Here is a 25044-nt window from a genome sequence, read left to right on the forward strand (position 1 = left end):
GGGGCAGCCCTGACTCAACGATTTGGAAATCGGGATGGCCTGCATGATGTCCACTGACGAGTAACTAGGAGATCACCCACTGGAGGAGGTGCATCATGATGTCTATGAATTGTTGTGGGTATTGCATGTGTTACACATGATCCACCCAATCAAAAGCCTGGCTAAAATCTAGTGACGCCAGTACTCCTGGGATGCAGTGTGCCCTCGCTAGAGCTATTATGCCACAGTATCGACACAGTGCTGTGCTGTGTTATTGATGCCTTTTAGGGAAGCCTGATCTGGTGAGATGATGTGTGGCAGGGCCGGCCATATATGGGTCACTATCGATCTGACGAATATCTTCATGTCACACTTGAGGTATCTCAGTAAGTGGTAATCACGTACTCGAGCGCCACCTGTCGTTTTGTGGACTGGTATAATCATTCCTTCGACGAAAGTTGTGGGAAGCGGCACCGTGGGGGACATAAGCTAACGGATATCTGTCAACTTGGAAGCCAGTAAATACTAAAACGATCTATAAAACTCCACGGGGAGTCTGTCGCGGCCAGGACAATTGTTTGACACTCCTATATCTATGGTGTCGATAAATTCTCCTTCTGTAATTTGTCCAACAACTCAGTTGAAAATCCTACGGAATAGTACCGTTAACTAGTTGTGAGACACCTGTCAACAGGCAGGCCGAAGTGGCCGAACGGTTCTAGGCGCTTCAGTCCGGAACCGCGCGACTGCTACGGTCGCAGGATCGAATCCATCCTCGGGCATGGACGTGTGTGGTGTCCTTAGGTTAGTTAGCTTTTAAGTTCTAGGGGACTGATGACCTCAGATGCTAAGTCCCATAGTGCTCAGAGCCATTTGAACCATTTTTTTAACACCTGTCAACATCATATTGAGTCAAATAGAGTTTAGCGTAACAGCTGAAGAAGGCTGCACCAATACCAGGCTGCGTGGTGAGGTGGCGACTGTCTGTAATAGTGATGACCTGTATTAGTGCCTGTCGTCGATTTTTACATTCTCGAATGACGTGGTACTTGATGGGTCATTCTTTTGCTACTGTGTCGTGTGTTCGCGCTCGGACGATCGTCGCTTCTAGGTGACGGTAGGTATGAGCTAAGATTTATGCTTTCACACAGTGGACTGCCATCCGTCATTCCAGTGTTGGTGGCAGAGGGGGACATTCACTAAGGATGGTGAAACAAAAATCTAGGTTGTGTCGCCTCCAAGCCGCAGTCTCGCAGTCGCAAGTCGTAATCAAGGTTCCTTGTAGGGCCAGCTTATTGCAATTTAACCACCAACTGATCGACGTTGGATGTGTTGGGAGGTGGCGGACGCACGTACTCCATGCGTCCTCGATGGAATGCTGACTATCTGGAAAGCAAGGTGATCATAGAAGTGAGATGAGCTTCCAGGAATGGAGGTTGCGCCACACCAGTTGGCGACTAAGGGTAACAGCACATGTATATGACTCGTTATCTGAAAAGGCACAGGCTACACCTCTGCGTCACTCACTGTTGCCTATCAATGTGGCTAGACGAGAGACCTGTAAAATGACTGAATTCCAGCCAATTTCCATGGATATTTTCCCATATATCTATCAGCTTGAAGTCGCGGTTGAGTGCCCCAAGTTTGGGGCAAGATGAATGGCGTGGCAGGTGACAGGTGGGCGCCTGAACGCTACTGAAATCGCTCCCTAGTACCAAGCAGTCGTGCCTACCTGAAAGAGCAATGCTACTCCTTCTGCTAAGAGGAGTGGTCATTAGAGATGTCGTTTTGTTCTGGAAGGGGCGTACACATTCATAAACTGGACGCCTAGCACCATTACGGCCATCCCTGTAGCGTCAGGGAGACATCTCACTCCGTCTACCTTGAGGCCCTCCCTGAGGGGAACTGCAACACTGCTGTTCGTTGGCGAGGCATGAGAGGACATTTGAGCAGTATAGCCATACATACAACAGAAATAGTCGACGTAGACCTCTTAGAGAAAGACAGTGTCGATGCCTGGTATGACTTGGAGTAGCGACAATTTCGTACATGTCTTAATGGTTTTAACATTGATGGTCACTAAGCGATAGGCCTGTAGATCATCTGCTGCAATGAGGACCGCCGTCAGTGTCGCCATAAATGTTGTTGCCTGTCACGTACAGGCTACGTCCAAACTGTCGTCTGCTGCTACTCAGGAGGGGCTGAGATATGACAAGACACCCCCCCCCCCCCCTCTCACATACCATGTCAGATACAGAGTGTTCCTCAGTGTCATCTGCCCAAGGTGACAACCTCAGTCGCTTCCTGCTGTGTAACGGTGATGGGTGCTGTACCCAAGATATGTTCGCCTGACGGACCAGAAAGAGCCGTGTCCAAGTCAGGAAAGGCAACAGGTGCGTAAGAGCCTGTGTCGTTCATGTTTCCTGTGTTGTTGGCCGTCCGGCTGTCAGCTGGAGGCACTCAGCACTCATCAGAGCGTGTACAGCATAGCTTTTTATGTTTCCTCAGCGCCCTCTGTTTGCCAAGACGGGTCTCCATGTCTGAATGATGTGTGTTTCCTTCACGGCATCATCTTCAGGGAGAAAAGCAAAGGTCAGTACAACCCTTTGTCGAATTCCATTCTCTCATCTGTATCTCCCTCCGAAATTGATGGGCGACCTCCCTTAATCTGAGACGACTCTGTCATGGTTTGGTCAATCCTAAGTTTGCTAGGGTTGTGCAGTCTGATGTTCCCTGTCTTCCAAGTGGTCCGCTGTCTGCCATGATGATCGACCACGTCAGCCCTGTGTAACTGAGGGGAAGGGCTGTAATGGTAGGGGGTTGCGTCGATTCACCTAACGGGATCTGTGTAAGTCGATGTTGATAAAGCGGATAAAGCTTTCGATTACAGTCGAGTTGGAAGCTGAGCTTGATGGATTTTCTCTAAGAATGAGCCATAGCAACTCAATGTCAATGGACTCGAGTACTAGTTGTGACGACGAAGTAAACCAACTACACATGCTCACGACTCTGCAGATGGAACACAAACAAGACGTCCTCGCCGCTCACCTGCCGAAGACAGACTGATGGACCATTTAATGCTGACTAACTACCGTGTCATCCGGTGCTATATAGTCATCCAGAAGCAGTACAGGGGGTGTATTGCCAGCACGCCGCTCTCCTGGTTGTTGACAGCCTCTCAGACCCTATAGCCGCTACTTCTCACTGAAATAGTTCCTAAATTGGCATCACGAGACTTATCAGGTCCACTTTCAGTACTCCCGGCAAGGTAAATATCGTGGCAGTGCCGGAAATTGAACTTGAATCCTCTCCACGGCACTCGGAGCCCGTGACCAGTCAGCTACAGACGTGGACTCTGTAGGTACTACGTCAGTACAACGACGAAGGTTCAGGAGAGGTTGTTGAGTGACACCTTGTAGAGGTAAAACAATTTGAAGTCTTAGGAAATGTTAATTTGGTTACAACAGCAACATAGAACTGGTGGCATGCTAAATCCGGTCCTTAGCACATTTACTGCCACACTGAGTATATATACAATTGCCACACTGTTGGTCGAAAAATTAAGATATCCATCAGAGCAAATAACGGGGTTTTACTCACGTGTTAAACTTTAATGGGAACAATACAGAATTACATTTGCAGCTGACTTATCATTATACAGGGTGCCCTCCGCTAGCAACAATGGCGGTGACCTGGATGGGCCGGAAGTCGAACTGACCTTGAATGACAATTACAGGTGTGTCATTTCATTATGCTTCAACTCTGTACTTCAATACATCTGTCACAGTGTTTGGCAAGTGGTGGCATACCTCTCACTTGGCAACCCATGACCAAGTGTTCTCAGTGGGTGAATGTACTGGCCAGCCCAATAGTCGCATATGCTCTGTATTGAGGTAGATTAGGACAGCACGGGCAACATCCGATCTTGGGTTATCTTGTTCAAAGACAATGTCATACAGACCTGGAATATAGGGTACAGCCACCTGTCTTACCTTGTCAGGGATGTACCAGCTGCTCTCTGTACAAATTGTAAATTGCCTTTCGCTCCCTGTATTTTACATCTGCCTCCTTTAGAATTTGAAAGAGAGTGTTCCATTCAACATTGTCAAAAGCTTTCTCTGAGTCTACAAATGCTATAAAGGTAGGTTTGGCTTTCCTTATGCTAGCTTCTAAGGTAAAGTCTCATACAACAGACCTAGTAGAGGAGATGAAATTTTTGTATACCACAGAAAGCAATAAGAAAAAAAAATCCTCAATGACAAACTATATACAAATAAATTAGTTTCTACAAATGTTTGCCCTGTATATAATACTACAGCAAATCTATGCATATTTTGATTCCTTAATACAGTGCACTCAATATTTACAAACAAAATCGTATAAAATAGAATATGAAGCATAAATTTAAATAGCCAGTTGTGTTAGCGCAGAAGTTGTAAGGGATAACTGGAAGTGATAATGTAATCCACAAGAAATGGGACATCTCTTACTGCACCAAACTCTTTGAGAAGACATACTGTTGCAATATCTTTGTACCACATTTTGATCTACCAATAAAGAAACAGTTTGAGTGATGTTTCGCGTATATGTGGATTTTTTCACATTTAAGGAGGCACATTACATGTAAACAGACAGAAAAAAGTGCTATTTTCTATCATTAGCAAATAACGATCACAAACTTTATATTTTCCGATTTTTCAATTGCAGAAAACCCAAGAAAAGACGACTGGAGGTGAGAGAAGCGGAACTCACATCCAAACATCACGAAAAATACCAATGCAATTATTTACACTTGAAAGTGAGAATAAATTCTCAATACATGTCGTGCTATGCATAACAGAAGTAACTGGTTCAGTGTTTTATTACTGAAATCATGACTGGTACAGACGCTGGCTTTTCAAAAACATCGATTATGGTGAATGACATTAAAAGGATGTTCCACTCTGGAGTCGAGTGTACATTTCTTGGAAAGTTCCTGACGGAACTGAGTGGTGTTCTGGGATTGAAACCCAGCATCTTGCCTTCCTTGGGCAACGATCTTAGCAACTGAGCTGTTCGGCCCATCCTCACAGCCTCACTTCCACGTGTCTCTCTCCTTCTTGCCAACTGGACAGAAGCTCTGCTTTACTCTGAGACTTTTGGAAAGTGGGAGAAGGTACTTTCAGCAGTTAAGCTACAAGATCACGCCGTTAAGTTGTGCCCAAATAGCTCACTTGGTAAGAGTATTGCCTGCAGAAAGCAATACTGAGTCCCAGAGCAGCACACCATTTTAATCTCCCAGGAAATTTCAATAAGGCACTCTTTCACGATTTAGAATAGAGTATTTTCGAGCTTAATGTATGTTTCTTACTTTGTACACAGTACAGCACTTCGAGTTAATGCTCCTTTTGTGTCTAAGGAAATATGGAGTTTTGTACATCATGCCTGTAGACATTTTCCACTTATTTACATACATAACATCTCACCACGTAATATCACATCATTCCCGACTGGACTGGTAGTCGTTTTGCCACAGTAATAAAATCATAAACGTTTAAGTCTGTCCATGTAAACATGTTTGCCTAAGCATCGAATCTGAGCCAGGTGCATTGCTTACGCTGGCTCTCATCTCTTCTTGTACACACTGCCTGACAAAAAAGGGAAGCGCCAGGAAGGGGAGGAGGAAATAAAATGAAAGTTTACAGACTGAGAAGGTATTTGATGATGTTTAGATGATTACAAAATCGAGCAAAATCTAGAAACAATGAGTATCATTCTGATCCTCCTCTGGCCGGGACGCATGCACTTATTCGGTTAATGATGGTGTCATAAAGCCATTGTACCTCTCCTGAGTACAGCTGGCCCACAACTGTTGCAACTGGCCCTCGGTATCCTTGATAATGGCACACGAACAGGATTGACATCCGAGCCAGTACCATAAATCTTCTACCAAAGACAGATTTGGGGATCCTGCTGGCCACAATAGTACCTCAGAATCACACTGACAGTTCATAGAGCCATGTGCCATGTGTGGACGGTCACTCTACTGTTGCAAATTGCACTACGGTACTGTGGCACCAAAGGCAAGAGCTGAGGAAGCAATATGTTTGTGACATATTATTGTGCTGTCACAGTTTCCGCAATCACTACCAGCCATGATCTGAAGTTGTACCCAATGGCTTCCCACTCCGTGTCAACAGGAGTAACACTGCTTAGCCTCTCAAAAACATTGGAACAATGGGAACAGTCTCCTGGTCATCAGCATACTCGCTGAAAATGGTTATCTGGGGTAGTGCAGAAATGCGATCCATTGCTGAACACAATGGAACACCATTCATCAGCAGTTCATGCTGCCCATCACGGCATGACTCCAAAGGCAGCCATCTCTGTTGGGATGTTAATGGCAGTCTATGCATGGGACTGTAATTCTCTAGTTCAGCTGGTGCTAGACTACAAGCAGTGGTGGAGGCTAAAACGAAATCTTGCAGGGGTCCATTATTTGTTGTCAAATGATAGGTGCAGATGTCAAGGGGTTATGATGCGCTTGGTGCACAATATGACGATCCTCCCTAGCCCTGGGCAGATGTGGTCGACCAGAACCTTTACAACAAGTACGAGCCTACCCTCACACTCCACCTAGTCTGAAATTGGGCCACTGTCACATCCACAAATCTGCATACTGAATGACCCAATCAGACGGCCAAATTGAGGCCCATACTGAGGCTCCTTTTCAACTCTGACAGATGCTAATTACGCTGTTTCATATGAGTACACAGCATCTCCGTTTCTCACGCTGATGTACTCTAATAGGCCTGGAAACAACAATAAACACAAGCAACACTACTGCTCTCTGGAGGCTGCTCTTTCTGCCACAGAGAATTGCAACTCTAATCATTTACATACCTGCCATTGGTGTGTACAAGTATGAAGTTACAGTGACATCAGCCACGTCTCCCAGGTGCTTCACCTTTTCAGCAGGCAGTGTATAACCTTTTAAGACCTCACTGTGTAACATTGCACGATTCCCGACAGGAAAAGCAGCATAAAATAATAATCGTTTCAGACTGTCCACAAAATAAGTTCTGCATTAGGAGTGGTCTTAAGCCGTAGACTCTGATTACGCTGGCTTCCCTTGCGGCGGTATATACCACTGAAAAAATTGGTCTGGAATGTCCGACTACGCAGGTAATATAGGTGTTCAATCAATTCAGAATTAACACCCCAAGAAAACAAAATGGCGTGAGCTGCAATTTTAAGTGTTGACTACAATATTTCAAGTATACAAGTCCGATCCTAATTCCAGGTCAATATGTTAGCCTGTGCCAGAACATCAGATTGGGAAGAGTGTGTCAGGAACAGTAGGATAGGTGCTGGAGGCGGCAGGCAGTAAGTTATAATGCCTACCTGTCGGTGACGCGGACATCTCCACGGTAGCCGAAGGAGCAGCAGAAGCCGAGGTAGGAGAGTCGCGAAGTGAAGAGCTTGTGGCAAGAAGTCTCCTCACCCTTCCACTTGCAACCCTCCAGCAGCTGGTCGCACGGCTGGCTCATCTGCACACACCCATACACTATCTGATCAATAGTATCTGGACAGCTATCAGTGGATATTAATATAGGGTGGGTCCACCTACGCCTTTAAGATGGCTTGAACTCTGCTGGGGACACTTCCAGTGAGGTTTCTGAATGTCTGTGGGGCAATGGCAGCCCATTCTTCATCAACAGCTGAAACCAGAGAAGGCAATGGTGTTGAGCACTGGGTTCTGGAGGGAAGATGATTCTCTCATTCCAAAAATATTCCGTTCAGTACAGGTTGGGGCTCTGGGGAGGCCACTCCATTCATGAATGTCATTGCCCACAAACAGTTGCCTCACAGATTCTGTTTTTATGACAGGCTGCCTTGTCATGCTGATATGAATAATCATCATCACCAGACTGTTCCTTTACTGCACGCAGTACATGGCACTGCAAAATGCATCCACATTTATTGTTTTCTTGAGCAAAGCAAGGGGACCACACATTAACCACGAAACATCCCCATACCATAACACAACCTGCTCTGTATTCCACAGTTGTCACTGTAGGTGATGGCGGGTAATGTTCTCCAGGAATTCGCCAAAACTAAACCTTTCCATCGGATCTCCACTGTGTACAGTGTAATTCATCACCCCAAATCACTCTTTTCCAGTCTTCCGGTGTCCAGTGACGTCGCTTAGCACTAATTACAGACATGGGCGTCACCGCCGGAGGGGTAGGGGGAGGCGAGGGCATGCTCCACCAATATTATTTGAAAAGAAATTTCAATTTTTTAGTCTTATGCAAAAAAGACACCATTGAACGAATGTATTAAAGCTTAACTAATAACACACACTAAAAGTTCTTGTACAGTAAGAATTAACGGTCTGGAGGATTCATAACGTGCCAGTAAATCAAATCCATTTATATTATTCTCTAAAAAGACAATATTCCAAGTTTTTATGAATTGTGTTGGTATGACTGCATGTGGTGAAGGAGTGAGGTGGATGAGGACTCTGTAAGTTTGTACGAAGGGTACCAGCAGGTAGATAGCTAACAATCGAATGCCATGTGACAGTCACTTACGTCCTGCCTTGCTGCAGGGGTAACGCCAGTTCCCGTCAGATCAATGAAGTTAAATGTTGTCGGCCTTAGCTAACACTTGGATGGGTGACCATCCAGGTCAGCTAAGCGCTGTTGGAAATCAGGATGCAGTCAGCACTTATGAGGCCAAGTGAGGACCTATTTGATTGAGAAGTAGCAGCTCCAGTAATGAAAGCTGACAACGGGCAGGAGAGCAGCGTGCTGACCACACGCCCCTCCACATCCGCATCCTGAGGATGACTAGGCAGTCATTCGGTACCATTGGGCCTTCCAAGTCCTGTTCAGAAGGAGTTTACTTTACTTTTAGTATTGTTCAAAAATGGTTCAAATGGCTCTGAGCACTATGGGACTTAACAGCTGTGGTCATCAGTCCCCTAGAACTTAGAACTACTTAAACCTAACTAACCTAAAGACATCACACACATCCATGCCCGAGGCAGGATTCGAACCTGCGACCGTAGCAGTCGCACGGTTCCGGACTGCGCGCCTAGAACCGCGAGACCACCGCGGCCGGCTTTTAGTATTGTAATAATGAATAGTCAGTGTATATGTCAAGAGAGAATGCTATGAGGAGAATTCTAGACGATTCATCAATACTCTCGTTTTTTAAAAGCCAAAGGAATTATGGTAAGTAAATATTTATTACAAAATGTATTCCAGTTTACTTAATTGTACCACTACAACGTAGTACAACACCTAGTTTATAGGAATTCCTCAAGTGTTTTTTAAACTGATCTAAATGCACCTTTAGCATATGTCCATTAAATTTTACACATTATTTTTACTTGATTCTTCCCTAAAAAAGATTTATAATAAACTAGCAATTTACACATTGCGGCTTTGCCCACGTTTCTCAGTAAAAGAAAACTATGCACTGTGAATTTTTGGAGGGTATTCTTGCAAAGTAATAGGTTTCCAGTGTTCTCCACTTTTTCAAGCATAGGTCTCTAATTTAAACAAAGAACTACTTTGTATTTTCTGGCGGATTATTTTCAGTACAGTATTTCAAATTGTAGAGGACTTCGTCTGACATTACTTCACTCAGCCAACAGAACCAAAATCTTACATGAAAGAAGCTTTTATTTAGTGAGAAAAACAATTCAACCGGAAATAATTTGCACGATTGTCTAGGACACAATACATAATAATCATACACATACTGTCCTAAATTTAAAATTATAAAACCTTTTTTGTACTTGATAATTGCAAAATAGGTTGTAATCCAGGCACAAATTGGCAGAATTTAGGACTTTTAAAAGTCATTGACATATATGGTCTGAGGCATACAGAATGCTCCAAAAAGTGGTTTTAGGTCCTAATGTTTTCAATATTTTTCAATAACATATCTCATTTTGACCCCCATGTTATCTATACTCTACTGATTCGTCCCCCCCCCCTTCCCCAGTAATTAATGCTGGTGGCGCCCATGACTACAGAAATATGTTGCTTTTGAGGAGCTACTCGACCACTGTACCACATTCTGAACTGCTCGTAGCTCTTTGGATCTCACCCTGAGTGAGGCGACGCAGTGGTTAGCAAACTGACTCCTATTCGGGAGGATGACATATTGTATCCACAGAGAAAAAAGCGTCTGCTCTTGTAAAGAAAAAACTGAGTCAGATTCAGAGCAGTAGCAGGAATTGGAAGGGTTTCAGGCCTTACTTGATGGCGAATGCACAGCTGGCTCCAGGATGGCGGCGACCACTGGATGGGATGTGAACACAGCAGCATTACATCGTATCCTTGTCAAGTATACTCAGTACACATCTAGATCAAAATAAGGAGCGGAAAGTTTTCCAAAGTAACAGCAAGTACAGGGGTGGAGAGGACAGAGATAGGTGTTTTGGAAAGGGAATCTATACGTCATATGAAGCCAACGACAGTCTAGAAGCGCAATATATGGTCAGATCTCTCTACCCAGCGAATGTAGTCACTAAGGCCCAGCGCGAATTAGAGCCAATGAGGAGGCAACATCCCTTCAGCATCACATGTCAGAGACAGATGAGGATGAAGGGGAAACGTCAAAGAAAACTAGGAAGCTTGGTGCTCCTCAAGAGAGTAGGAGAGGCTGAGCGCAGTAGAGAAATATTCAGAGTGTCCGAGAGTCAGGAACTCTGTCGTAGAATGGGCACAGGACCAGTGAACAGACACATTCAATATAGATGGAACGGTGAAATCAAATCACTGTCTCTGTATAAAGACTTGGTCTCTTTGTGGTTACTAAGCCCAATCAGTACAACACTCATACTCTTAAATTATGGATAATGCTGATACATGGTGAAACAATGCTATGGTGGGAGGTTTGCGGGTTTAAATCACCTCGGGGTATGACCATGTGGTGCATCTGACCTGCAGTCATCGCACGGTGGCACTGGCAGCAGTCCACATACGCAAAGGTGTGTTGGTGCATGTCAGGGTACGGTGCAGTGAGTGAGTGTGCAGACGTTTCCAGACGTGCTAATGGTGACTGTGTGTTGAAAATGGCTCAAAGAACACATATTGATGACGTTATGAGGGGTAGATTACTAGGACGAATTGGAGGCTGGTCAAACACAGCAGGTCGTAGCACGAGCCCTCCGTGTGCCACAAAGTGTGATCTCTAGATTATGGCAACGATTCCAGCAGACAGGAAACGAGTTCAGGCGCTACAGTACGGGATGTCCACAGTGTACAACACCACAAGAAGACCGATATCTCACCATCAGTGCCCACAGACAGTCACGGAGTACTGCAGATAGCCTTGCTCGGGACCTTACCACAGCCACTGGAGCAGTTGTCTCCAGACACACAGTCTACAGAAGACTGAACAGACATGGTTTATTCGCCCGGAGACTTACAAGGTGCATTCCACTGACCCCTGGTCACAGGAGAGCCCATAAGGCCTGGTTCAAGAAAACAGTACATGGTAATTGGAACAGTGGTCCCAGGTTATGTTCACGGACGAGTCCAGGTATAGTCTGAACAGTGATTCTCGTCGGGTTTTCATCTGGCATGAACCAGGAACCAGATGCCAACCCCTTAATGTCCTTGAAAGGGACCTGTATGGGGGTCGTGGCTTGATGGTGTGGGGTGGGATTATGATTGGTGCAGGTACACCCCTGCATGTCTTTGACAGAGGATACGGGTCAGGTCTATCGGGATGTCATTTTGCACCAGGATGTCCACCTTTTCAGGGGTGCAGTGGGTCCCACCTTCCTCCTGATGGATGATAACGCATGGCCCCACCGAGATGCCATCGTGGAGGAGTACCTTGAAACAGAAGATATCATGCAAATGGAGTGGCCTGCCTATTCTCCAGACCTAAACCCCCTCGAGCACGTCTGGGATGCTCTCGGTCGACATATCGCTGCACGTCTTCAAACCCCTAGGACACTTCAAGAGCTCTGACAGGCACTGGTGCAAGAATGGGAGGCTATACCCTAACAGCTGCTCGACCAGCTGATCGAGAGTATGCCAACCCGTTGTGCGGCCTGTGTACGTGTGCATGGTGATCATATCCCGTATTGATGTCGGGGTGTATGTGCAGGAAACAGTAGCGTTTTGTAGCACATGTGTTTCTGGACGGTTTTATCAACTTATCACCAATACCGTGGACTTACAGACCTGTGTCGTGTGTGTTCCCTATGTGCCTATGCTATTAGCGCCAGTTTTGTGTAGTGCCACATTGTATGGCACCACATTCTGCAATTATCCTTAATTTATGAGCATGAGTGTAGTGGCAGAAGAGGAGTCGTTTCAGGAAATAAACTAAGGATTGTAAGGCACTTCTTGTGAAGATCATTGCAAGCTACCTCGTCCCGTTTTGTAAGGAGGAACAGCTAGGTCAAGACTCACTCTCACGTAGGCTAGCTGGCTAGTGCACTCCAAGCGAGCCCCTGTCGCTCAATACCCGACAATATTCACGTTTGCGACGCGACAGACAGTTCAAATCCAGATTTAGGTTTTCGTGGTTTCTATAAATGGCTCCAGGCAAATGTTCGGATGGTTCCTTTGAAAGAGTACGGCCGATTTCCTTCCCCATCTTTGAATCATTCCGGGCTTGTGCTTCATTTCTAATGACTTCAATGTCGACAGGGCATTGAACCCTAATCTTCCCTTCTTTCTTCTTCGGAACTCACGAGCGATTCCTTCCTTTGATTTCACACGATGTTTTACAACCACCTTCCGCAACGCTCGACTGTCCACGTCGATCAGTACATGAGGTCTGCTGGGTATTGTTTTAGATGTGTTTGTTCCTTCACCAACAGGTGACTTGGGCAGACTTTTGATGGTATAGTGTGAGAGCCCTAGGGGATGCACTGAACTTACTTTCTTTCACTCTACTCAATGATTGTTCGAAGCAGGAGATGCAAAAATTTGAATTAGAGATAACCGGCCCAGCTGAGCCTTAGATTCTGCCCGTCAGCTTCGAGCTGTGACGCAATATAGCCTAGTAGCATGTAGCGCTTCGTTTTGTCCTTACCAGGAAGGTGACATATTGTGACAAAGATGTCACAAATTACTGGAAGTATTCGTAAACCATCCTGATCCATAACTATGCAACTGCAGCACACAACACATGGAGATAGGTAGGAGCTATTTCCAGCTCTTGCACACGTCTCAGTTTATGGCACCCAAAATGTTGATGTTAGGTGACTGGGGAGGCTCGACAAGCACTGTCACGACTGGGTTCCTCAAATTATTCTGATACAAATTTAGGATACGGTGGCGTGGTCCACTGAAATGCGGCCGCGCGGTCTAGGGCTTTTTGTTACGCTCCTCGCGGCTCCCCCCGTCGAAGGTTCGAGTCCTCCCTCGGGGATGCGTGTGTGTGTCGTCCTTAGCGTAAGTTAGTTTAAGTAGTGTGTAAGCTCAGGAACCGATGACCTCAGCAGTTTGGTCCCATAAGACCTTACCACAAATTTCCAAATTTTCCACTGAAATGCTGACATTACATGTCAATACGTCCCAGTTGCAGAGAGTGGGGAAGATGTTCTGGGACTGTGTCAAAGTGGGGTATCTGGCCCCATGAGCATGATTTGACAGACCTGCACATCGAATGTGGTAGATTAAGCGTAGACAGGTGGAAGTCACAGAGCAAACCAGCTACTAATGGAGACTGCAGCTGTATAGCCATGCCTTTGCGAGAAGGAATCGTCATATTCAGAATACAGGTAAACCGTTTTCAAACTGATTTAAAGACGATTCTTATAATACAAACGCACCATGTGTGATGCGTACAAAGTTCACTGAATAGTAATTTTTTATGAATTAAGGACAAAGTATGCAATAATTCTAAAACAACATATGAGGACTCAAGTAGAAGCTGTTGACGAGTGCTTCCAATTGACCTTACCACATCCACTACGCACATTCCCACACAGTCTCCAGAAGTGAAGTTACACTTATTATAAACAGTTTGGCATACAATTTAAAAATTATCATAGGAACAATCAAAACCATGGTGTACACTTAACGAGGATACTTGTAGGATAAGGTATTGAGATATTCATGTTTTATTTTTCAGTGGCTTAAGTGCATTCCGTACCTTTGCAGAATTTTGTTTGAAGACTCACTATAATTCAAAAATGGTGCACAGTGCTTATAAATGTCTGCGTCAGTGAAATAATCAGACAAAAACAGTTCATATTAATGTGTTACTCGTGTTCTTTATATTCTTATTACGCCCTTTTAATGTCATATGACAGTCTGTCGCAATTTCGTATATTTATAATTAAGGATTTTAATTTTTAGTCGAGATACCATTTTGATCAACACATTAGTGCACATTCAGCATGCTATTACGATGCTTCTAGATTACTTTTACTGAATCATTATGTATGTAGTGAAATGGATCTATTACCAAGTGAAGTGATGGGGGAACACTTCACATAGCTATGACAGGGCAAGATAACACAGCAGTTGAGGTTGACTTGGGACATGGTCACTGACTGCTCTATGGTAGTATGAGCAGCGATAGGGTCGCTAGTTTCTATCTGACGTTCTAATTGAAGAACTGCGTTGAACTTACATGAGGTGTGTGAGAAAAGTAATGAGACTGTGTTTTTCTCTGCCAAAGTTTTTGTTCGTTTTCAAACAACAATATTGTCCCCTTCACAGTAGTTCCCTTCAGTAGCTGTACACCTGCGGTGTCATTGTTCCCAGACTTGGTAGCACCAGTGAAAGGCCTCATCTGTTAGGGTCTTTAACATATCGGTCACATTCTTTTCAATTTTCTCCACAGTCCCAAAACTACGTCCTTTTAAAACTTTTTTTCAATTTCGGGAAAAGAAAGAAGTCGTAAGGACTCAGATCAAGTGAATAGGGGGGCTATGTGCCACAGCAATGCTTTTTGAGGCAAAAAATTCCGTGATGGAAGTAGCCGCCGGCCAGAGTGGCAGAGCGGTTCTAGGCGCTACAGTCTGGAACCGCGCGACCGCTACGGTCGCAGGTTCGAATCCTGCGTCGGGCATGGATGTGCGTGATGTCATAGGTTTAAGTAGTTCTAAGTTCTAGGGGACTGATGACCTTAGAAGTTAAGTCCCATAGTGCTCAGAGCCATTTGACGGAAGTAGCCATGTGGCATGGGGAGTTGTCATGCTGCAGCATCCACTTCATTGCAGCGTCTGGTCTCACTCCATTCACCCTTTTCCTGAGCCTTTCGAGGATATCTTTGTAAAACACTTTGCTGACAGTTTTTCCTGGAGGAACAAATTCTTTATCAACGATACCCCTACTGTCAAAAAAGCAAATCAGCATTATTTTGATCTTTGATTTGCTCATTCGAACCTAATTGGTCGAGGAGGCGTATTAGTGTGCCACTCTTCACTTTGCCACTTAGTCTCAGGACAGTACTCGAAAATCCAGGGTTCATCATTTGTGATCACACGACTAATCCATTAGTTGTCACTGGCAATCCTCTCAAGAAGGTAGATGTGCACATTTCTTCGACTGTCCTTCTGCTCAGATGCGAGGTTTTGCGGCATCATTTTAGCACAAGCCTTTCGCTTTTGCAGATCTTCAGTCAAAATTTGATGTACAATGAAAGTGTTTAAGTTTAACAGGTCACCAATCATCCTATTTGTTAAACGTCTGTCTGATCTCACAAGAGCACGCACACGTTCAACATTTTCGTTGGTTTTTGAAGTTATAGGTCTCCCTGAGCGAGGTTCATCTTCAATGTATTCTCGACCTTCCAAAAATGATTTGTGGCAGCGACAAAATTGTGCTCTTGATAAGGAATGTTCCTCATAGGCCTGTTTCAACTTTTCAAAGGTCACACTTGCGGATTCCCCAAGTTTAACACGAAACTTAACCGCATAACGTTGCTCTAAATTCCGATGTTCCATTTACATAATATGCAACAAAAACACAACATCACTGATGGCGCCCTAAAAAATCACGTGATGGCAGTATGAACTGAAACTCGGGCTGAGCAACTGGAAGGGACGAAAGCATCGATCTACATAAGCAGAACAAGACAGTGTTGCCAGATTGCTCGTAGTGTTGTCAGTTTCATATCTTTTCTGTCACCTCGCACATAATGGTGAACATTGATTAGTAATTTGATTATGATCAGTTTCAATACGAGATCACGTGTTCTTGCATTTACCTGAGGTGTTCACAAAGTCATTGGCTACAGATGACTTCATGTGAAACCTATTTTGGATTGAATAAATATGATAAAACTTCGAATTTTTGTCTGTGACAGTAATTTACAGCATATCACTTACACTCTTACTTTATTTAGTTCATCTCTGCAAATTTCAAGTATTAGCGCTTTACGTTTAGGGACATATCATGAAAGGGAAAAAAAGACATTGGAAGATATGAACATGTAGAACTGTGTTTCCTTTTATTGATGTTATTTGCAAATGATCAATCCAGCTTTCGACTACGTGATGGAATAGAAATTTAAAGTGACATAACGCAGTGAGATTCTCTCATTTTATGATACTTTATATTAAAGTTACAATGCGTTTAATGATATTTTCAATTCAAGTAGTCACAGGTCATTCCGACCTAAACACAATGCCATTTCTCATCTAGATTAACGTGTTGCATGACCATACTTTCTGAGTATTGGTAACTTTATAAATTTACGTCATAAAAAAGTCCTCAACGTTGATTGCGAGCCTTTCAAATTACTCACATGTGTTTTTTTTTCGATGCCGAAACGTCCCGCACATAAATGAGTTGATCCATTATCTGTTCTTCATTTACTATTACAGTTAATAATATTAATTCTTCAGTATAAGCAGTAATTCAATCCTGTTAGGCCACGTTTCAGTACAACTGTGATTTTTTTCTACTTCTGTGGAGAGCGTGGGTTATGAAATGTTGCATTAGCATGTAGAAATCCTTCTGTATTGCATGTACTCGTCACAACTTCTAAGGAATCACGTGTGCCGATATTTGTTCACAGTGACAAACAGGCGTCATGGCAAATGATACGTTGGTACAGAGACCAAGATCTAGTTTGTTTTGAGGCGATTCCAACTGTTTTTGTGAAGCGAAAATGACAACCTGTAGGGCCATCTGGTGATTTTCTGCAAATCAAGGTAATAGCAAAAAGAACGGCCGGTATAATTCTTTTTACCTACCTCTCAGCAGTATAACACATGTGAAACAGCATGATGGATCTCGATCTTCCACCATAATCGAGTCCATCAACATGAGGTGGCAAATGAGGTAGCCAAGGAGGTGGAAACTTGGGTTCTACTATGCCAGGACTGCTTGGTAGCTACAACAGGAAAACACAATTAATTAGCAGAGGAACAAAATAAGGAAGTATTTATTACTTAACTTTGCTCTAGTCCATGATCAGTTGTTTGACAATTATAGAAGACGCGACTAGACTAAGCGTCTCTAGAATGACATAATTCACAAGTCACAAATCTTGCAGTGACGAATTAATCTCTCGTAACCTTGAACGTCGAATCCGGCAAATTTGAAGACTAACTTGGAACTGGGCTACAAAGACTTGATGGCAGCAATGACTGAGCTGCAGACGATGACTGACTAACGTCGTCGCTGGCTGGCCACTGAGCGCGGCTACGATCTGTAGACTGGCACAACTGCACTACTCTCCTGCTGCACATGAAGTGGCCTCGCGGCGCCTCGCGGCGAGCGTAAGTACTGCGACTGGCTGTGTACTCTTTGGCTAACACAGCCATTCCTCTGTTCTGTTTACCGAGAGAATCGCATCCGGCGGATCGATCTCTCAGGCGTCAGTGTGCTCGTATGACTGACGACACGACATAGCGTGTAAATGTGGAGACTGTTTCTTGTCCTGGTCACCAATCTTATATCCAGAATGAAGTTTGTATCACTTCTTTACAAGAGGATTGAGGTTTATTCTAGGAGCCAACTCTGCACTGAATTTAAAAAGAAGTTTCCCTTTTTACAGGGATACAAAGCATTTGACCCAACTAATCAGGAATGTTGCTAAACCTCCGTCAATTTCAGGTGATGAGTTACTGAATTAAGAGTCATGTATGAGAATTTCTTGTAAACAAGACGTATGTTTTTCAACAGTTACACATGTAGAATCATTAAATTGGCAAAAATGGTTCAAATGGCTCTGAGCACTATGGGACTCAACTTCTGAGGTCATCAGTCCCCTAGAACTTAGAACTACTTAAACCTAACTGACCTAAGGACATCACACACATCCATGTCCGAGACAGGATTCGAACCTGCGTCCGTAGCGGTCTCCCGGTTCCAGACTGTAGCGCCTAGAACCGCACGGCCACTCCGGCCGGCCATTAAATTGTCATCATTATAACAAAAGTGAAGTGTTTCCAAGGAGTTCTACAGACATGAGGTAATAGGTCGAAAGAAAACTGGGTGAATATGTAGAAACTTAGTTCATGTTTGAATACCGGCTCAACAACTGTGCTAAAGAAAACATTCGTATGCTCTGTGACACAATATTGTTGACCAGTGTAACAGAACTGTGTGGTCTCGTGGACGATGACTGCAGAGGATATTTCACCATGTTCACAAGTCTCTGAGCTGTGGTGCTGCCGCACCAAATATCGCTGATGAAACCTCGATGGAATGCCATCGCAGTAAATTTCGCCAGCAATGAAATCCTATCAGTGTGAGAAAGTCTTTAAAATATTTCTTGTCTCCATTGGAAAGTGTGTCTCTGTTTCCAACTTTTAAAGTAACTTAGATGTGATAGCTACATTTCTCATGCAGCAAAATACAACCTACAGTGCATCAGATGTACTGTAGCCAAGAACGACATTTTTCAATGCAATAGTTGACAGATGGGTTAGTTAAATCCGAAACGTAATAGTAACTGTCACTAACAATGAAAAGATTGCTAGTTGATTTCCATTTAGCGATGTGAGGCTGTAACATGTGAAAGAAAAAAATTTTACTGAATCATTTCATTAAAATCGTTTTATAAAGATTTAGTTCCTGTCTGTACGCTGACATGCAAAGTGCAAGGTGTAGCTGCCGTGGCAGGAACACGGTAGGGATGCCTGGGCAGTGGTCACAATGCGATTTCTGCTGCAACAGTATGGGTAACGCCTTCAGGGCGCCGTTTCATTCCACGTGAAACTGCCCCACACGGAAATACTTCCATCACTTTTATGAGCCGTTTCCTTCGTGCAAGCGGAATGCATTGCTCTGCGTGGTTTTCGAGGAGCTTGTAGTCTGCCACTGGCTACCCATCACTACAGGTGATCGTTTCCCAAACTTCATGATTCCAGTGACGGTATTCCTTGCACCCGAAGTAATCTCTGTATTCTACAACGTGTAGTGACAAGAGGGTATTTTGGATTTTAAACTCTGCCTTCTGCAAAACACAATGTTCTTCTTTTGTCTATTTACCCAAACATGTTTCTACACCTATGTGTTATTTCTGTGGGCCTCGATTTATTACAGTAGAAATATTATACAACTTGCATGGACTTTTTCTAATTTTGCGCATAAAATACGGTAGCTTTTGTATTTTATGTTTTATAGTGATTGCTCACATGAAATTACATTAATTGTGAAAGTGGACTGGAGCAGGTAGGCTTGCATTTATTCGTTTTTATTGTTTGACACCATATCACCTTAAAATTAATAGGAAGAATTTGCTTAGAGAGTTATTAATTTTGAGAATTTTTCGACAGTAGTGGTGGCGTTTTTGCTGTAATTACTTTTCCTTACCTGTTGTGCATCAATGATGTGTTTTCTTGTTTTTATTGTTGTTACATACACTTTTCTCATATCGTTTACACTTCAGCCTCACCTGTTACCAGAAGCTGTCATAGGCAACAAGAGACTGGGGAATAAACTTTTATAATCTATGAATAATACATATCAAAACAAAAGTGTAGCGTAACTGTATCATTATAGATCCCACTGATGATGCTTTAAAGAGAAAAAAATGCAAACACGTTTGGGAGAATAAAATACAGTGCTGCAAGAGAAGGCATTTTTTATTTACAAACAAATAAAACTGTTCATTTGTTTCTCATTTTGTTTTAGTTCATTGAGCTGTGTGGTTCTCATTTAGAGTGTCTTGTACCAGTCTACATGATGCGTCTGTCACATAGATTATGATTATTATTACCAGTCTACATGATGCGTCTGTCACATAGATTATGATTATTATTATTATTAATATTATTGCATTACGTTCCATCATTTTAATGTTTTATTCTTATTACTATTGTTACAGTCTGTACCTAAGTGGTCAGGTTATTTTATTGTTAACATTTGACAATCGTTCTGAGATAAGTAATTGAATACCAGTTTTATCCTGCAGGGGTTTTACAGATACATCTACGTCTATACTCTGCAAACCAGCGTGAAGTGCATGGCAGAGGGTATGTCGAATTGTACCAATTATTATGGTTTCTTCCCGTTCCATTCACGTATGGAGCGCGTGAAGAAAGATAGATTGAATGCCCGTGTGCGTGCAGTAATTATTCTAATCTCATCATCACGATCCCTATGTAAGTGATACGTAGAGGATAGTAGGATATTCCTAGAGCGATCATTTAAAGCCGGTTCGTGAAACTTTATTAATAGCATTTCTCGGGATAGTTTGTCTATCTTCCGTTCAGTTCCTTCAGTATCACTGTGACACTGTCCCAGAAACTTCGTCCTTCAGTCTTCGAAGGGAATTATGCTGTGGCAAATACTAATCAAATACCGCACATCAACAATCTGGATGTCTTCCATCAGTACTATCTGACAGGAAATCAACATTTGTTTACAATCTGAGAGCAAAAAATGAATTTACTTCGTACAATACAGATCTTTATCTAATAAGTCACTTAGCTATTTTCACATATAATTGGACACACAAACAAATTCTGAAGACATCAAACAACTAATTTTTAAATACAATCGAAAGACACTATGGATAGCCTACTGTAAGTACGTTACCGCGAGCTGCAGTTCAATTTATCTTATTACTGTAAACGTTTTGCACACAGTTTATGTAAGACGACTTTCTAAAATTAAAGTGAAATTTTAGACAGTCGCCAGGCTGCCTTAAAATTTTATATGGGTTGCTTCCTGAATTCCTCAAGTTGAAAACGCAGTAACCAGTTAAATAAGCAGTCAGTCTGACTTTGAAACTCGATAAATTAAATAATTTAATCTCTTGGAACACCCTGTTACTCATAACAGTGTGAATATCGCATGACGTGTTCGAAAAGAGTTCTGATGCAACTGTGCTTCGGCTCAGACTTTTCATCTATATAGTAACTTTAAAAACAGAATTAAAGCTTGAGTATTTTCTGTAACAAATTCTGTACTGGAGCATCTAAACTTCGTCTGACCGTGTGGCCTAATGGATAAGGCGTCGGACTTCGGATCCGAAGATTGCAGGTTCGAGTCCTGTCACGGTCGAAATATTTTTTCGTTTATTTATGGGTGTATTACAATGGGAGAAGAACGAAATCATGTAAAAGTTGGGAACTACTGCTTTTATGGATACTTCTAATCTCTTACGCACTATTTGATGCTCAAATTCACCTGTGCAGAAACATCACAATAAATAAAGACCATTCAACGAAATAAAAAGAACCCTTTCTTTCTTTCCTTCGTGCGTACATTTATCTTCATATATTAACTGACTCATTCATCGTCGTTCCGTTTCAGCCGCGCTCGCGAGTGGCCGCTGTTAACTGTTGCGCTGCACTTCAGTGTTTACATCGCTGTACTTGTGCTTCGCCGAGTGCCGTCCGTCCGTTAATCTCCGTGTTCGTTCCTGTTCCTTGTGATCTGATCACTCTTTCTGGTCTTGCTGCTGCTACTTGGAATTTCGGTTGTTTAACCGAAATTGCTTCGCTGGATTAACCATGGCTACAAACCTCAGGAAGAATACTCTGGTATTTGCTTATGACAAAGAATCCCGTCCTGTTCAGCCGACATCCCTGGAAATAGATGACTGGATTACACAGGTAATTTCTGAAACCGTTCATACCTGGCAACTGGATCAGGAAAAATACTGTGTTTTTGTCAAATTAATCAGTGCTTCGACTGTTGATAAAGTGTTACGAAAGTGGGGCTATGAAGTAGATTTTGTGCATAGAAATGGTTATAAAAGTAAGGTTTCCATCTATAGAGCGGACATTCATTACAAAACTGTTCGTGTCTTGAATCTCCCCATTGAAATTGAAAATGATAAGATTAAGGAAGCTCTTTTAAACTACGGAGACGTTAAATCAATTGCAAATGAAAGATGGTCGCCTCGCTTTAAACTGCAGTGTTTTAACGGGGTCCGCTGTGTAGAGATGGACGTTAAGACGAATATTCCGTCTCACATAACTGTTTGTGGGTATAAGGCACAAATTGTTTATACAGGTCAGGAAGCTACATGTCATATATGTAACGAAACCGGCCACTTCAGACAGGAATGTCCGCGGCGAACTGTTGTGCTTAAAAGTAATTTGATACAGCGTCAGAAGCTTACCTTAAATGATCTGTTACCAAAGAATAGCCCGGAACAACTGGTTGAGGATGTTAACGCAGCGGGACAAGCTGATGTCTCCCTTCACGATAACAGTCAATTTCCCCCGTTAACAACAAAAGGAAACCCCGTTGCCACTACTCGTGAAACTGAAATGCAACCGAAAAAACGACCTCTGGAGATAACTGATAGTTGTTCAGAGGACGAGCTGTCTTGTCCCACTCCCTCACTTCGCAAGCAAAAACAGTGCGATGAGAAGGCAGAGGAACCTGAAGGCAAAATGCGAATGGAAACTAATGAACAGAAAGATAATACACATACGGTACCAGAAAATGAAAGGGGTGTAAGCAGCATTAATTTGCAAGAAACAACAGGTTCAGTAGCCGATTGCAAAGATCAGAATCTATCTGTTAATAAACAAATTCAGGGAGAGGATGCAAAACTGCAGTCTCCATTTGTTTCCCTCGATCAGAAAGTGAGTGAAATTAATAAAGAACGAGGAAGTGGTGGCCAAACTGAAATCACGGTCAACACCTCAGGGCAGGCGCCGGCAACCGAAATTGCTAAAGCGTCTGCTGCTGCTCCAGATAAGCCGCGAAGTAAAATACCGACGCAACCAAATGAGAATGTAGCTCGTAACCAAGGGAAGGGAAAATCCAGAAGGGGCGACCCAAGCCCAAAGAATGTTCAGTCCGAAACGGTCGTACACGAATCACTGGAGGAAAAATCAGAAAGTTTACCAGGAAATCAGTCTGCTTGCGGTACAAGAGAAAACATCAGAAGTAGAAAAAAAAGGGGACAGTAACTAATAAACTGATTGAAGTGTTATTCCATGTTCAGCCTTCCGAGAAAACTGTTACAGCTTAACTGAACCCTGAACCACAGTAAACTAAATTAGTTCAACAAAACAACTACATAGTGACAGCACAATGACGCAATCTTATTCTGTCACCACTATAAACATAAATAAAATCACGACCGGTTTGAAATTATCGGCCCTTAAGGAATTTTTGTACGAATCCGCGACTGATATTGCCCTGTTACAAGAAGTTCTAATTTCGGATTTGGTAATTCCCGGTTTTGTCAGTTACATAAATGTGTCTCCCGAAACAAGTGTTGGAACAGCTGTTTTGGTAAGGGAAGGGATTACAGTAAGCGAGGTGGAACGACTGGAATCCGGAAGGGGAATAGGACTAAATATCTATGATGTGACTATCATCAACTTGTACGCCCCTTCAGGAAGTTCTCATCGAGCTGACAGGGCACGTTTCTTCAAAGACGACTTGATATACTTGTTAAGGAAATCACCAAGACAGTTATTACTTGGAGGTGATTTTAATTGTGTTTTAAATCGAAAAGATCAGTTACCTAATTTTAATTTCTCAAGTGAACTAAAACAATAAGTTACTGGTTTAGAATTAAAGGATATATGGGAAATCAAATACCCCTGCATTGTTGAGTTCACTTATGTCACGGCAACATCACGTAGCAGGATTGATAGACTATATATTTCTAAAAATCTTGTAACTTCCGTGACAAAAGTAGAAACCATTCCTACGTACTTTTCAGACCATTCAAGTGTCTTAGCTTGCATAAATCTAACAAGACAGCCGGTTCGCCGATTCAAGAATCAGTGGAATTTGAACACTTCCTTGTTAGTTAATCATGATTTAGAAGATCTGATTAAAGAAACATGGGCAATATGCCTGCGAGCCCGTAGTAGATATGCCACTGCTATTGACTGGTGGGTTAAAATGGCAAAGCCAAAGTTGAGGAAAGTTCTTATTCAATACAGTGCCCAGAGCGCAAGGGAAATGAAATGCACTATAGAGTATTACTATTCCGTTTTGAGAGATCTATATGATCAAGTCTCAGCAGGTTCCTCACTTCGGATAGCAGACATCAAAAAAGTCAAAGCCAAGTTACTTAATATCAAGAGAAGTCAAATGGAAGGGTTGAAAATAAAATCGAAGGCAAATTCGGTGTCAGCAGATGAAACTACTTCCCTATATCATTTAGTGAAGCATACGAAAAACGGGAGAAGGACTTTTATTGAAGAAATTCGAACAAAACACGGCACGATTCTCAGAACCCAGAAGGATATCATGGACGAGATTTATCGCTATTATTGCGAGCTATATTCTGTACATCAAAGTAGTGATGCTTCCTTGGAAGAATTCCTTGACATCCTAGCCCCACAGCTGACAGAAGATGACAACGAAAATTTTCTCGAGGTTGTCAGTGAAGAAGACGTGTATGAGACTCTGTGCGCCTCGCCACCAAAAAAATCCCCAGGACCGGATGGTCTGCCAGCAGAATTTTACATGCGTTACTGGCCAATAGTGGGTGCGAAAATCACGGACATTGTAAATGAGGTTATTCAGGGTAAAATGATTCCGGCTGAGTTTAAGGAGAGTAAAATTGTTCTGGTGCCAAAAAATAATGGAAACAAACATTTAAATAATTTTCGTCCAATTTCACTGCTGAATTCTGATTATAAATTAATAGCTAGAATAATAAACAAGAGAATTTCATGCCTTACAGATAAAATTATTAGTCAAC

General features: G+C 42.9%; 1 protein-coding gene and 1 non-coding gene across 2 annotated transcripts in view; one reads left to right on the forward strand and one right to left on the reverse strand.

Annotated features, from left to right (window-relative positions):
• Positions 1-25044, reverse strand: part of LOC126456482 (sodium channel protein Nach-like) — a 286210-nt gene that overhangs the window by 108053 nt on the left and 153113 nt on the right. The window contains exon 6 of the mRNA XM_050092232.1: positions 7363-7508. Within this exon, the coding sequence (XP_049948189.1) occupies positions 7363-7508 (146 nt within the window). The remainder of the gene's footprint in view (positions 1-7362; positions 7509-25044) is intronic.
• Positions 21347-21419, forward strand: Trnar-ucg (transfer RNA arginine (anticodon UCG)). The gene has a single exon. It is a non-coding gene; the product is annotated as a tRNA-Arg (tRNA).

Source organism: Schistocerca serialis, chromosome 2 (assembly GCF_023864345.2).
Source record: "Schistocerca serialis cubense isolate TAMUIC-IGC-003099 chromosome 2, iqSchSeri2.2, whole genome shotgun sequence".
NCBI classification, from domain to species: domain Eukaryota; kingdom Metazoa; phylum Arthropoda; class Insecta; order Orthoptera; family Acrididae; genus Schistocerca; species Schistocerca serialis.